The sequence below is a fragment of the Schistocerca cancellata genome, chromosome 9, assembly GCF_023864275.1.
Source record: "Schistocerca cancellata isolate TAMUIC-IGC-003103 chromosome 9, iqSchCanc2.1, whole genome shotgun sequence".
Classification (NCBI taxonomy): Eukaryota; Metazoa; Arthropoda; class Insecta; order Orthoptera; family Acrididae; genus Schistocerca; species Schistocerca cancellata.
In genome coordinates this window covers 112,390,419-112,404,872 of record NC_064634.1, presented here as the reverse complement: position 1 = coordinate 112,404,872, position 14,454 = coordinate 112,390,419, and the positions used below count along the sequence as shown (strand labels likewise).

Genomic DNA, 14,454 nt, shown 5'->3' with positions numbered 1-14,454 from the left:
TGTACTACAACCTTCATCCATTTGAACCTGATTGCTTTACTCAACCCTTGGCTGCCTGTACAATGTTTATCCTACACCCCTCCCCTCCCCACACCTGCCTCCATTTCCAAACTGATGGTTCGTTGATGACTCCTATCAACTAATCCTTTTAGTCAACTTGTGCCAAACTTTTGTTCTCCAATTAGATTCAGTTTCTCGTTATTAGTTATTGAATCTATCCATTTAATTTTCAGAATTCTTTTGTACAACAACATTTAGGAAGCTTCTATTATCTTCTTGTCTATTCTTTTTAAAGTAACGTTTCACTTTTGTACACCACTGCAATTAAGATAAATACTAAAAGAACTTGCTAATGCTCAACTTAGTGTTTGATGTTAACATATTTGTTTCTTTCAGGAAATCTTTCCTTGCTGCTGCTAGTTTTCTTTTATTTTACTCCAGTCATCAGTGCAAGGATAAAAATGGAAATTCTATTCAGAAATTTTTCACTTTGAATAGAGGCATATGGGCTGTCCAGTTCATTTTGTCAGCAGAGCGTGCGCGCGCGCGCACACACACACACACACACACACACACACACACACACACACACACACACACACACACACACACACACGCGCGCGCGATAACAGCACTCTTGCCTTTCCGTAGTAGCGGTTTTTTATTTCAGGCTAGAAAATAGGAAATATTTGATTTTGGAGAGGGTAGCAAATCACTTGGAAGCCAATGTAAAGGTGATGTACTCTGAAGATATGATTTCTGTGGATAAACCTGTTCCTATTTTGATCAACTTTTTATAAGTACCATTTAATATTAATCTGTGCATATAGTGTCAGATTTCCCTACTGCAACTTAAGGGGTCACATAATGTCATTTCTAAAATTTATAAAAGCAGTAGAACAGTCAACAAAAAACTATTTTGGGTTTCTCTGTGTTGCACTCACTGTAAGTTCAAGGTCCACTTCAAGATTATCTGTCAACAAAATAATCCACATATAAGAAACTAATAATATTTTTGAGGGCATTACAAATTCTAATTATTCACTGCTAACAAGACACTCAGTCCTAAGAGACAAAACATGACCAACTGCAAAATTATATTCATTTGGAAAAGAAATGAAGATGTTTGTTATTAGGTTCAAAGCACAGAATATTGCTCCCTCTATGTGAGGCCATTCCAGCCCGAGTGACAACATGCAGACAGCCAGGCACCTGCAGGCATCGGTGACAGGGGTGGGAATTTTACTACTCTGGATGAGAGGTGTTGGGGAACGGTGTGCTTGTGACTTGTGCGCATGGTATGCGTGCTAAAAAGCTACCTGGCAGGTGGCCTGTACTTCCCTTGCCCGTCTACAGACAAGCTGACGGGCCTGTAGAGCAGTGTATCTCTGCATTGTCATCCAGTTGTTTGTGGAAGGCAGTTCCAGTGACGGACTGTGACTGGCAAGTCTATCTATAACTGGGAAGTAGGAGGTCAGTGATAGCACATCAGTAAACACTGTCTCAGCCTCATTTGAAAAATGATAGTGAGAAGGAAAATGGATACAGAAGTAAACAAAGTGCAGAGAATAAAACAAAGTGGAAATAGGGTAGAAAGAAGCAACTAAGAGGTAGATAAGATAAAGTATAATTACCTCTTCCCCCAAACTTGTATTTGATTCATGCTCACTGTTTTCTTTTCTTCTGTATCTATTCTTATCTCTTGCTCTCCAACAGTTTTCAAAGGTCCACATTGTTCCCAGCTTGGTGCAAGCCTTTCTGTGTTGCACCACTTTGTCGGCTTGTCTCTGTGCTCCACATGTCTGAGTGAACCTCGTTCCAGACATTATGCTACAGAAAAATTGGAGGTTGTCTTCGGGATTTGACCTTGAGACCTTACCATCACCAGTCAGCACTGCTGAAGATTAGACAAGAAGGGGGCCAATCATATCAGATTGTGGTGTAACCGATGCTAAAAGTTTCTGTACTTGGTTTTGCATATGTTGTGTTCCTAATACTGTTAATGCATGAAATATAAGGAAACTGTATTTTACTGTTAACAGCTGTCTCTTAGTTTCCCAGTTTTATTCACAATCGTCAGAATAGCAATTTTAACTATAGGGTCATTACTGAGTGGAAAATTTGGTACTTATGCAAGTGTTTTAAAAAATAAAAAAATAAATCCTTTGGCATATACAAACATTTTGTGCCGTAACCCTGAACTGCTGTACATAAAAGAGAAAATATACATCATCATGAGCACAGATTTGTATGACACAAATATTTTCATTCCCTACTCAAAATTATTTCTGGAGAATTATAATTTTGTACACTTTTACTGTGATCTGTGGTAAAAAGTTTAAATAAGTTGTGCTGAGTATAAATTTAATTAAATAAATTTTACTCTATATGAATGACTTTTTAGGCTTCTTCGCTGGTCTGCCAGTCAGGCGAAGTTTGTACTAGTGAAAGACATACCAACATCAGAGCCATGTAGTTGCATCCATTTTGCAGATCATTCAGTTATTATCGGTTGCCACAGAATATATGAAATTGATCTTGGTGACCTATCTGTCGAAGGTAAGACTTCAAAAAATATTGTTTTATTTGATGTAGATGTAGCCAGTATCAAATTTAAATGTTTGTGTTGTGGGATAACAATCTGAATTAAATCACTGTCTATGAAATGACCAGCATGATAACACAAGGAGTCTCTGTAGTTATGTATCCAGAAGCTGAGGAATGATCCAACTGATTATTGAAAAGTAAACTCTCTTACATAGTGTTTCCCATGTTTGTTTATATACCTATCTGTTTATGTTAAGTGGTAAGATTGGAAACTTAAGACCCTCTCTTACAAAAGCAGAGGTTCTTGGGGACAAGGCAGCCAACACTGCAATATGCACAGTCTGTTAGTTGTATTATGATTAATAATAATGCAATAGTAATGAATTTGATTTTACAGTTATGTCAGTTTTCCTAACACTATGTCTTTTCTTTATAATGTAACAGTGTGGGAGTAACAACATACTAACAGAACTATATGGCAGCGGTAAGAAGGATTAAAATCTGAAGAAGTTGAGTGGTCCAGGAACAAGTGAGAAGTAATACAATCAAGTTACCAGCCTAATTTTTTATTTATTTTATTGGGGGGAGGAGTGTCAGATTGTATTTAAGAAAATTGGAATAGTATTGGAAGTGTGACAGAAATACTTTTGGATAGAAGGAGACAGTAGCAGACATGTCAAGAGGGTAATTAGACCAGTATCAAGTGAACTTTACCCTACTTACGAATTGCAGTGTAGTTCTGATCCTACCTTCTTGTTATGTCGATGAATAATTTTCATGAGAATGTATGCGGAGCTGTAGCTTATTCATTCTCCATTCTCTCTCCCTTCCCCTCTCCCTGTCCTCCCTCCTCTGTGTGTTCTTATGCCTGGGCCAGGTTCTCATTTACAACAAGCTCTGAGGTGGCAGTTAGACTGGGACTGAAAGAAAGGGAGGAAGCAATTTAAGGAAATATTACTAACTAATCAGCAAGCACAGGCAATTAAAGAGAAGCAGTTATTCTTCAGTTACCATTGTGGGGCAGCACTACCTTCTCCTACCCTGATATTTAAAGGGGACAATCAATAAATAAACTTAACAATCACTTTATTACCCAGGTACAGATGTAATGTGCCATGTGAATACTGTATCCCTTTAAATGGTATACAATTGGATATTAAATTCCTTTGTTGACATTTATTATTTTTGTATTGAATTAAGAGATTGATGCTTCTTTGCACCAATGCTCAACACTTAAGTCTACCATATCAGTGGCACCTAATTCCTCATCATTACACACAATAATGCAAATACACACCAAAAAAATCGTTGCAAAAAATAAAAATTCTGTAAAATTGCTGATTGATGTGACAAGACACTCATGGAATTACAGCTTAATAAAACTTGCATACCATTGACACTGCCACTTTTAATTATTGAAAGCATGTCTGTTACAGCATTTGTGAATTTACTATGTACCTTCATGTTTAGTTTAACGTTGATACTACATCAGAATATTTTGTGATCTGAAGGTGGCTGTAGCCGACACTGGTAATAGTGAAGTGTAATAGTTCGTGAGATAAAGGAGGACTTGCAAAATAAAGTGCCAAAATATGATCATGGACTCATGTTCAGGCTTTGTCTTCAATTGATGAGCATTTGTGAAATTGATGCCTTTTGCTAATTTTTGAAAATTGTTTATCCACGATAAAATATAATTCATTACTGGTAACCTTTTGTCCACAATCTGCTAGCCAACGTACATTAATGAGATGGAAATTGACATTCTTACAGCTGCTGTGGCATATCAAAACTGCATCTGGTCTTGAGAAGCCTAGTATGTTAATATTGTTTCCAACAGATTAAGTTTTTCATTATAAAGTGAGTCTGTTATGTAGTCAACAGTGGTGGCAATGGTATGTGGGTATATTATAAGTCTTCGATGAATTTTAAAAAAGAGGAGGCCACTTTCTCGTATTCTTCGTTGTAATGGTGAACACTTACCTGGTGCTATCTGAGTTAGCTGTGTGCGTACAATTGAGTGTACAGCCTCACTGACTGAAATTACACATTTCCATTATGCACTTGGTAAAACAGTTTATATCACGGTCATTTGCTGGGTGACAGTATATGAAACACAAACATAAAACCTTAATTATTCATGGTTATTGCTATCAAAATAATATGCTGTGGTGAATATGTTTTAGTTTGTGGTGTTTGATTCATAAACTCTCAAAGTTTGGCTCCCCGCAGTTAACAAGTCTGCTTGAACTTGAGACAGCACCAGTGCTGTTTTTTTCCCTCTGTTCCCTCAGTTCAGTGCAGTGCAACTCAGCAACAATGTGTACTCTGCAACAGAAAGTGAAGTGTGTTATTTGGCTTGTGAAAACTGAGTCAGTTATAACAGTGCAACATAATTTTAGACAGAATGAGATTTTCACTCTGCAGCGGAGTGTGCGCTGATATGAAACTTCCTGGCAGATTAAAACTGTGTGCCCGACCAAGACTCGAACTCGGGCCCTTTGCCTTTCATGGGCAAGTGCTCTACCATCTGAGCTACCGAAGCACGACTCACGCCCGGTCCTCACAGCTTTACTTCTGCCAGTATCTCGTCTCCCACCTTCCAAACTTTACAGAAGCTCTCCTGTGAACCTTGCAGAACTAGCACTCCCGAAAGAAAGGATACTGCGGAGACATGGCTTAGCCACAGCCTGGGGGATGTTTGCAGAATGAGATTTTCACTCTGCAGCGGCGTGTGCACTGATATGAAACTTCCTGGCAGATTAAAACTGTGATACTGGCAGAAGTAAACCTGTGAGGACTGGGCGTGAGTCGTGCTTCGGTAGCTCAGATGGTAGAGCACTTGTCCACGAAAGGCAAAGGTCCCGAGTTCGAGTCTCGGTCGGGCACACAGTTTTAATCTGCCAGGAAGTTTCATAATTTTAGACGCCAGTATGGTTGTGAACCATCTACAACAAAAGCTATCCATCATTGTCTAAAGTCTTTCAAGGAAACAGATACTGTTTTAAAAGCAATCTCGCCAGGTAGACTTTGAACTTCTGAAGATGTTGAACTAATTGAGGTGGAAAAGGGCTTTTGTTCTTCCAACAAGGTGGCACCCCACCTCTTTACAGCAACCATGTGTGTGCTGCTCTTGACACTACCTTTCCAGTAAGGTGGATAGGCAGGAATGGCCCAATATCTTGGCCACCACGAAGCCCAGACTTAACCCCACTGGACTTTTTCTTTTGGGGCCCCGTCAGAAACTTTGTGTACAGTGAAAAGATTACACAGATCAATCATTTACGGGAAAGAATCATCTCAGTGGCTGGGACAGTTACACCTGAAATGTTGGTGAATATGTGGCGAGAAGTGGAATATCGTCTCGATGTGTGCAGGGCAACAAATGGATCATATGTTGATGTCTACCAACATTAAACAAAACTTGAAAGAATTCTCTCTCATGATATGTACTCATTGATGTAATTTTTCATTAATTTCTCCATTAAATGTATACTTGAAACTAGGGAGTTCTTTTTAGAACACCCTGAATTTTATTTCCACTCACAAAATTGTCTCGAATTGCTACCAGTCTTCACTGCACCAATATGCCTGCATACACTTAAAATTTTTCACACATCGGTTGCCTCATCAGGAAAGAGGGAAGGAGAGGGAAAGACGAAAGGATGTGGGTTTTAAGGGAGAGGGAAAGGAGTCATTCCAGTCCCGGGAGTGGAAAGACTTACCTTAGGGGGAAAAAGGGACGGGTATACACTCGCGCACACACACACATATCCATGTGTGGATGGATATGTGTGTGTGTGCGCGAGTGTATACTCGTCCCTTTTTCCCCCTAAGGTAAGTCTTTCCACTCCCGGGACTGGAATGACTCCTTTCCCTCTCCCTTAAAACCCACATCCTTTCGTCTTTCCCTCTCCTTCCCTCTTTCCTGATGAGGCAACAGTTTGTTGCGAAAGCTTGAATTTTGTGTGTATGTTTGTGTTCGTTTGTGTGTCTGTCGACCTGCCAGCACTTTCATTTGGTAAGTCACATCATCTTTGTTTTTAGATATATTTTTCCTTCGTGGAATGTTTCCTTATATATATGTGTGTGTGTGTGTGTGTGTGTGTGTGTGTGTGTGTGTGTGTGTGTGTAAAAAGAAAGATGATGAGACTTACCAAAAAAAAGCGCTGGCAGGTCGATAGACACACAAACATACACACAAAATTCTAGCTTTCGCAACCAACGGTTGCCTCGTCAGGAAAGAGGGTAGGAGAGGGAAAGACAAAAGGATTTGGGTTTTAAGGGAGAGGGTAAGGAGTCATTCCAATCCCGAGAGCGGAAAGACTTACCCTAGGGGGAAAAAAGGACAGGTATACACTCGCGCGCGCACACACACACATATCCATCCGCATATACACAGACACAAGCAGAAATATGTATTTCTGCTTGTATATGCGGATGCATGTATATGTGGATGGATATGTGTGTGTGTGTGTGCGAGTGTATACCTGTCCTTTTTTCCCCCTAGGGTAAGTCTTTCCGCTCCCGGGATTGGAATGACTCCTTACCCTCTCTCTTAAAACCCAAATCCTTTTGTCTTTCCCTCTCCTTCCCTCTTTCCTGACGAGGCAACCATTGGTTGCGAAAGCTAGAATTTTGTGTGTATGTTTGTGTTTGTTTGTGTGTCTATCGACCTGCCAGCGCTTTTGTTTGGTAAGTCTCATCATCTTTCTTTTTAGATATATTTTTCCCACGTGGAATGTTTCCCTCTATATATGGTTATAATAGAAGGAAACATTCCACGAAGGAAAAATATACTTAAAAACAAAGATGATGTGACTTACCAAATGAAAGTGCTGGCAGGTCGACAGACACACAAACGAACACAAACATACACACAAAATTCAAGCTTTCGCAACAAACTGTTGCCTCATCAGGAAAGAGGGAAGGAGAGGGAAAGACGAAAGGATGTGGGTTTTAAGGGAGAGGGTGAGGAGTCATTCCAGTCCCGGGAGCGGAAAGACTTACCTTATGGGGAAAAAAGGACGGGTATACACTCGCACACACACACATATCCATCCACACATATACAGACACAAGCAGACATATTTAAAGACTGTCTTTAAATATGTCTGCTTGTGTCTGTATATGTGTGGATGGATATGTGTGTGTGTGCGAGTATATACCCGTCCTTTTTTCCCCCTAAGGTAAGTCTTTCCGCTCCCGGGACTGGAATGACTCCTTACCCTCTCCCTTAAAACCCACATCCTTTCGTCTTTCCCTCTCCTTCCCTCTTTCCTGATGAGGCAACAGTTTGTTGCGAAAGCTTGAATTTTGTGTGTATGTTTGTGTTCGTTTGTGTGTCTGTCGACCTGCCAGCACTTTCATTTGGTAAGTCACATCATCTTTGTTTTTAAGTATATTTTTCCTTCGTGGAATGTTTCCTTCTATTATAACCATATATATATATATATATATATATATATATATATATATATATATATATATATATATATATATATATATATATATATATATATATAATAGAGGGAAACATTCCACGTGGGAAAAATATATTTAAAAAGAAAGATGATGAGACTTACCCAACAAAAGCGCTGGCAGGTCGATAGACACACAAATAAACACAAACATACACACAAAACTATAGCTTTCGCAACCAACGGTTGCCTCGTCAGGAAAGAGGGAAGGAGAAGGAAAGACAAAAGGATTGGGTTCTAAGGGAGAGGGTAAGGAGTCATTCCAATCCCGGGAGCGGAAAGACTTACCTTAGGGGGAAAAAAGGACAGGTTTACACTCGCACACACACACATATCCATCCACACATACACAGACACAGGCAGACATTTGTAAAGGCAAAGAGTTTGGGCAGAGATGTCAGTCGGGACGGAAATACAGAGGCAAAGATGATGATGAAAGACAGGTGAGGTATGAGCGGCGGCAGATTGAAATTAGCGGAGATTGAGGCCTGGCGGATAGCGAGAAGAGAGGATATGCTGAAGGGCAAGTTCCCATCTCCGGAGTTCTGACAGGTTGGTGTTAGTGGGAAGTATCCAGATAACCCGGACGGTGTAACACTGTGCCAAGAAGTGCTGGCCGTGCACCAAGGCATGTTTAGCCACAGGGTGATCCTCATTACCAACGAACACTGTCTGCCTGTGTCCATTCATGCGAATGGACAGTTTGTTGCTGGTCATTCCCACATAGAACGCTTCACAGTGTAGGCAGGTCAGTTGGTAAATCACGTGGGTGCTTTCACACGTGGCTCTGCCTTTGATCGTGTACACCTTCCGGGTTACAGGACTGGAATAGGTGGTGGTGGGAGGGTGCATGGGACAGGTTTTACACCGGGGGCGGTTACAGGGGTAGGAGCCAGAGGGTAGGGAAGGTGGTTTGGGGATTTCATAGGGATGAACTAAGAGGTTACGAAGGTTAGGTGGACGGCGGAAAGACACTCTTGGTGGAGTGGGGAGGATTTCATGAAGGATGGATCTCATTTCAGGGCAGGATTTGAGGAAGTCGTATCCCTGCTGGAGAGCCACATTCAGAATCTGATCCAGTCCCGGAAAGTATCCTGTCACAAGTGGGGCACTTTTGGGGTTCTTCTGTGGAAGGTTCCGGGTTTGAGGAGATGAGGAAGTGGCTCTGGTTATTTGCTTCTGTACCAGGTCGGGAGGGTAGTTACGGGATGCAAAAGCTGTTTTCAGCTTTCAGCTTTCAGCTTTTGCATCCCGTAACTACCCTCCCGACCTGGTACAGAAGCAAATAACCAGAGCCACTTCCTCATCTCCTCAAACCCGGAACCTTCCACAGAAGAACCCCAAAAGTGCCCCACTTGTGACAGGATACTTTCCGGGACTGGATCAGATTCTGAATGTGGCTCTCCAGCAGGGATACGACTTCCTCAAATCCTGCCCTGAAATGAGATCCATCCTTCATGAAATCCTCCCCACTCCACCAAGAGTGTCTTTCCGCCGTCCACCTAACCTTCGTAACCTCTTAGTTCATCCCTATGAAATCCCCAAACCACCTTCCCTACCCTCTGGCTCCTACCCCTGTAACCGCCCCCGGTGTAAAACCTGTCCCATGCACCCTCCCACCACCACCTATTCCAGTCCTGTAACCCGGAAGGTGTACACGATCAAAGGCAGAGCCACGTGTGAAAGCACCCACGTGATTTACCAACTGACCTGCCTACACTGTGAAGCGTTCTATGTGGGAATGACCAGCAACAAACTGTCCATTCGCATGAATGGACACAGGCAGACAGTGTTCGTTGGTAATGAGGATCACCCTGTGGCTAAACATGCCTTGGTGCACGGCCAGCACTTCTTGGCACAGTGTTACACCGTCCGGGTTATCTGGATACTTCCCACTAACACCAACCTGTCAGAACTCCGGAGATGGGAACTTGCCCTTCAGCATATCCTCTCTTCTCGCTATCCGCCAGGCCTCAATCTCCGCTAATTTCAATCTGCCGCCGCTCATACCTCACCTGTCTTTCATCATCATCTTTGCCTCTGTATTTCCGTCCCGACTGACATCTCTGCCCAAACTCTTTGCCTTTACAAATGTCTGCCTGTGTCTGTGTATGTGTGGATGGATATGTGTGTGTGTGCGAGTGTAAACCTGTCCTTTTTTCCCCCTAAGGTAAGTCTTTCCGCTCCCGGGATTGGAATGACTCCTTACCCTCTCCCTTAGAACCCAATCCTTTTGTCTTTCCTTCTCCTTCCCTCTTTCCTGACGAGGCAACCGTTGGTTGCGAAAGCTATAGTTTTGTGTGTATGTTTGTGTTTATTTGTGTGTCTATCGACCTGCCAGCGCTTTTGTTGGGTAAGTCTCATCATCTTTCTTTTTAAATATATATATATATATATATATATATATATATATATATATATATATATATATATATATAATAGAGGGAAACATTCCACGTGGGAAAAATATATTTAAAAAGAAAGATGATGAGACTTACCCAACAAAAGCGCTGGCAGGTCGATAGACACACAAATAAACACAAACATACACACAAAACTCTAGCTTTCGCAACCAACGGTTGCCTCGTCAGGAAAGAGGGAAGGAGAAGGAAAGACAAAAGGATTGTGTTTTAAGGGAGAGGGTAAGGAGTCATTCCAATCCCGGGAGCGGAAAGACTTACCTTAGGGGGAAAAAAGGACAGGTTTACACTCGCACACACACACATATCCATCCACACATACACAGACACAAGCAGACATTTGTAAAGGTAAAGAGTTTTTGAAAAAATTGGAATGACTCCTTACCCTCTCCCTTAAAACCCAATCCTTTTGTCTTTCCTTCTCCTTCCCTCTTTCCTGACGAGGCAACCGTTGGTTGCGAAAGCTAGAGTTTTGTGTGTATGTTTGTGTTTATTTGTGTGTCTATCGACCTGCCAGCGCTTTTGTTGGGTAAGTCTCATCATCTTTCTTTTTAAATATATATATATATAATAGAGGGAAACATTCCACGTGGGAAAAATATATTTAAAAAGAAAGATGATGAGACTTACCAAACAAAAGCGCTGGCAGGTCGATAGACACACAAACAAACACAAACATACACACAAAAATCTAGCTTTCGCAACCAACGGTTGCCTCGTCAGGAAAGAGGGAAGGAGAAGGAAAGACAAAAGGGTATATTGCAGTTTTGTCAGGACACTGTTGTGCATCAGTATACCTTGCCACCAGATGAGCTCAAAGTAGTGTTGTTATTACTTTGTAAGTTTGCCAAGGTCATTTACATTACAATTGACTGCATCCTCGCTCACTTTTTTGAAAAATAAGTGCAAAAACTCCACAATTGACTGCATCCTCGCTCACTTTTTTGAAAAATAAGTGCAAAAACTCCTTGGGTTGTCCTTGCTGTTCATTCCATATGCAGAAATTATAGCTATGCTATCGCTTTCCACTCTAACAATCACTGTGGTGTAAGTTACAAGCTCAAAATGAGCATTCTCAGAAAAAGGTGATTAGTGCATTAGCAACCCATATCCTTTTGTCTTTCCTTCTCCTTCCCTCTTTCCTGACGAGGCAACCGTTGGTTGCGAAAGCTAGATTTTTGTGTGTATGTTTGTGTTTGTTTGTGTGTCTATCGACCTGCCAGCGCTTTTGTTTGGTAAGTCTCATCATCTTTCTTTTTAAATATATATACCGAACAAAAGCGCTGGCAGGTCGATAGACACACAAACAAACACAAACATACACACAAAAATCTAGCTTTCGCAACCAACGGTTGCCTCGTCAGGAAAGAGGAAAGGAGAAGGATATATATATAGAGGGAAACATCCCACTCCCAGATTTAACCAAACAGCCCTTGTCAAAGATTTACTGTCCTACAGCCGTACTCTCTGCTGGAAATATCACTTTGCCACGAAGAAAAATGATCCTAATCCTACTCCCAATGATCCAACTCCCCAAGATACTATCCAAATTGAACCATGCCTGGAACAGTTCCGTCCTCCGTCACAGCGGGACCCACCTCCTCTTCCTCAAAATCACCCTCTCCTAACCTTCCAGGAATTTCTGACTTCCAGCCTTGCCTCTCAATCCTTCTTAAAAAACCTTAATCCTACTCCCAACATCACCACTGCTGAAGCCCAGGCTATCCGTGATCTGAAGGCTGACCAATCCATCGTCATTCTTCCGGCGGACAAGGGTTCCACGACTGTGGTACTTGATCGTCGGGAGTATGTGGCTGAGGGACTGCGTCAGCTTTCAGACAACACTACTTACAAAGTTTGCCATGGTAATCCCATTCCTGATGTCCAGGCGGAGCTTCAAGGAATCCTCAGAACCTTAGGCCCCCTACAAAACCTTTCACCTGACTCCATCAACCTCCTGACCCCACCAACACCCCGCACCCCCACCTTCTACCTTCTTCCCAAAATTCACAAACCCAATCATCCCGGCCGTCCCATTGTAGCTGGTTACCAAGCCCCCACAGAACGTATCTCTGCCTACGTAGATCAACACCTTCAACCCATTACATGCAGTCTCCCATCCTTCATCAAAGACACCAACCACTTTCTCGAACGCCTGGAATCCCTACCCAGTCTGTTACCCCCGGAAACCATCCTTGTAACCATTGATGCCACTTCCTTATACACAAATATTCCGCATGTCCAGGGCCTCGCTGCGATGGAGCACTTCCTTTCACGCCGATCACCTGCCGCCCTACCTAAAACCTCTTTCCTCATTACCTTAGCCAGCTTCATCCTGACCCACAACTTCTTCACTTTTGAAGGCCAGTCATACCAACAATTAAAGGGAACAGCCATGGGTACCAGGATGGCCCCCTCGTACGCCAACCTATTCATGGGTCGCTTAGAGGAAGCCTTCTTGGTTACCCAGGCCTGCCAACCCAAAGTTTGGTACAGATTTATTGATGACATTTTCATGATCTGGACTCACAGTGAAGAAGAACTCCAGAATTTCCTCTCCAACCTCAACTCCTTTGGTTCCATCAGATTCACCTGGTCCTACTCTAAATCCCATGCCACTTTCCTTGACGTTGACCTCCACCTGTCCAATGGCCAGCTTCACACGTCCGTCCACATCAAACCCACCAACAAGCAACAGTACCTCCATTATGACAGCTGCCACCCATTCCACATCAAACGGTCCCTTCCCTACAGCCTAGGTCTTCATGGCAAACGAATCTGCTCCAGTCCGGAATCCTTGAACCACTACACCAACAACCTGATAACAGCTTTTGCATCCCGTAACTACCCTCCCGACCTGGTACAGAAGCAAATAACCAGAGCCACTTCCTCATCTCCTCAAACCCGGAACCTTCCACAGAAGAACCCCAAAAGTGCCCCACTTGTGACAGGATACTTTCCGGGACTGGATCAGATTCTGAATGTGGCTCTCCAGCAGGGATACGACTTCCTCAAATCCTGCCCTGAAATGAGATCCATCCTTCATGAAATCCTCCCCACTCCACCAAGAGTGTCTTTCCGCCGTCCACCTAACCTTCGTAACCTCTTAGTTCATCCCTATGAAATCCCCAAACCACCTTCCCTACCCTCTGGCTCCTACCCCTGTAACCGCCCCCGGTGTAAAACCTGTCCCATGCACCCTCCCACCACCACCTATTCCAGTCCTGTAACCCGGAAGGTGTACACGATCAAAGGCAGAGCCACGTGTGAAAGCACCCACGTGATTTACCAACTGACCTGCCTACACTGTGAAGCGTTCTATGTGGGAATGACCAGCAACAAACTGTCCATTCGCATGAATGGACACAGGCAGACAGTGTTTGTTGGTAATGAGGATCACCCTGTGGCTAAACATGCCTTGGTGCACGGCCAGCACATCTTGGCACAGTGTTACACCGTCCGGGTTATCTGGATACTTCCCACTAACACCAACCTGTCAGAACTCCGGAGATGGGAACTTGCCCTTCAGCATATCCTCTCTTCTCGCTATCCGCCAGGCCTCAATCTCCGCTAATTTCAATCTGCCGCCGCTCATACCTCACCTGTCTTTCAACATCATCTTTGCCTCTGTATTTCCGTCCCGACTGACATCTCTGCCCAAACTCTTTTTAAATATATTTTTACCACGTGGAATGTTTCCCTCTATTTTATATATATAATCTCACACACACCTACCTTTTCGCAATCAACTTAACTGCTACAAGAATCTCTGTACAACCTAGCTGCCCACCCGGAATTGACTATTGCAGTTTTGTCATGACACTGTTGTGCATCAGTATACCTTGCCACCAGATGAGCTCAAAGTAGTGTTGTTATTACTTTGTAAGTTTGCCAAGGTCATTTACATTACAATTGACTGCATTCTCGCTCACTTTTTTGAAAAATAAGTGCAAAAACTCCTTGGGTTGTCCTTGCTGTTCATTCCATATGCAGAAATTATAGCTATG

The 14,454-nt window shown here is 42.7% G+C and overlaps 1 protein-coding gene across 1 annotated transcript in view; it reads left to right on the top strand.

The window, feature by feature from the left end:
* Positions 1-14,454, top strand: part of LOC126101616 (citron rho-interacting kinase) — a 231,250-nt gene that overhangs the window by 193,011 nt on the left and 23,785 nt on the right. Inside the window, exon 30 of the mRNA XM_049912299.1 lies at positions 2,405-2,559. Within this exon, the coding sequence (XP_049768256.1) occupies positions 2,405-2,559 (155 nt within the window). The remainder of the gene's footprint in view (positions 1-2,404; positions 2,560-14,454) is intronic.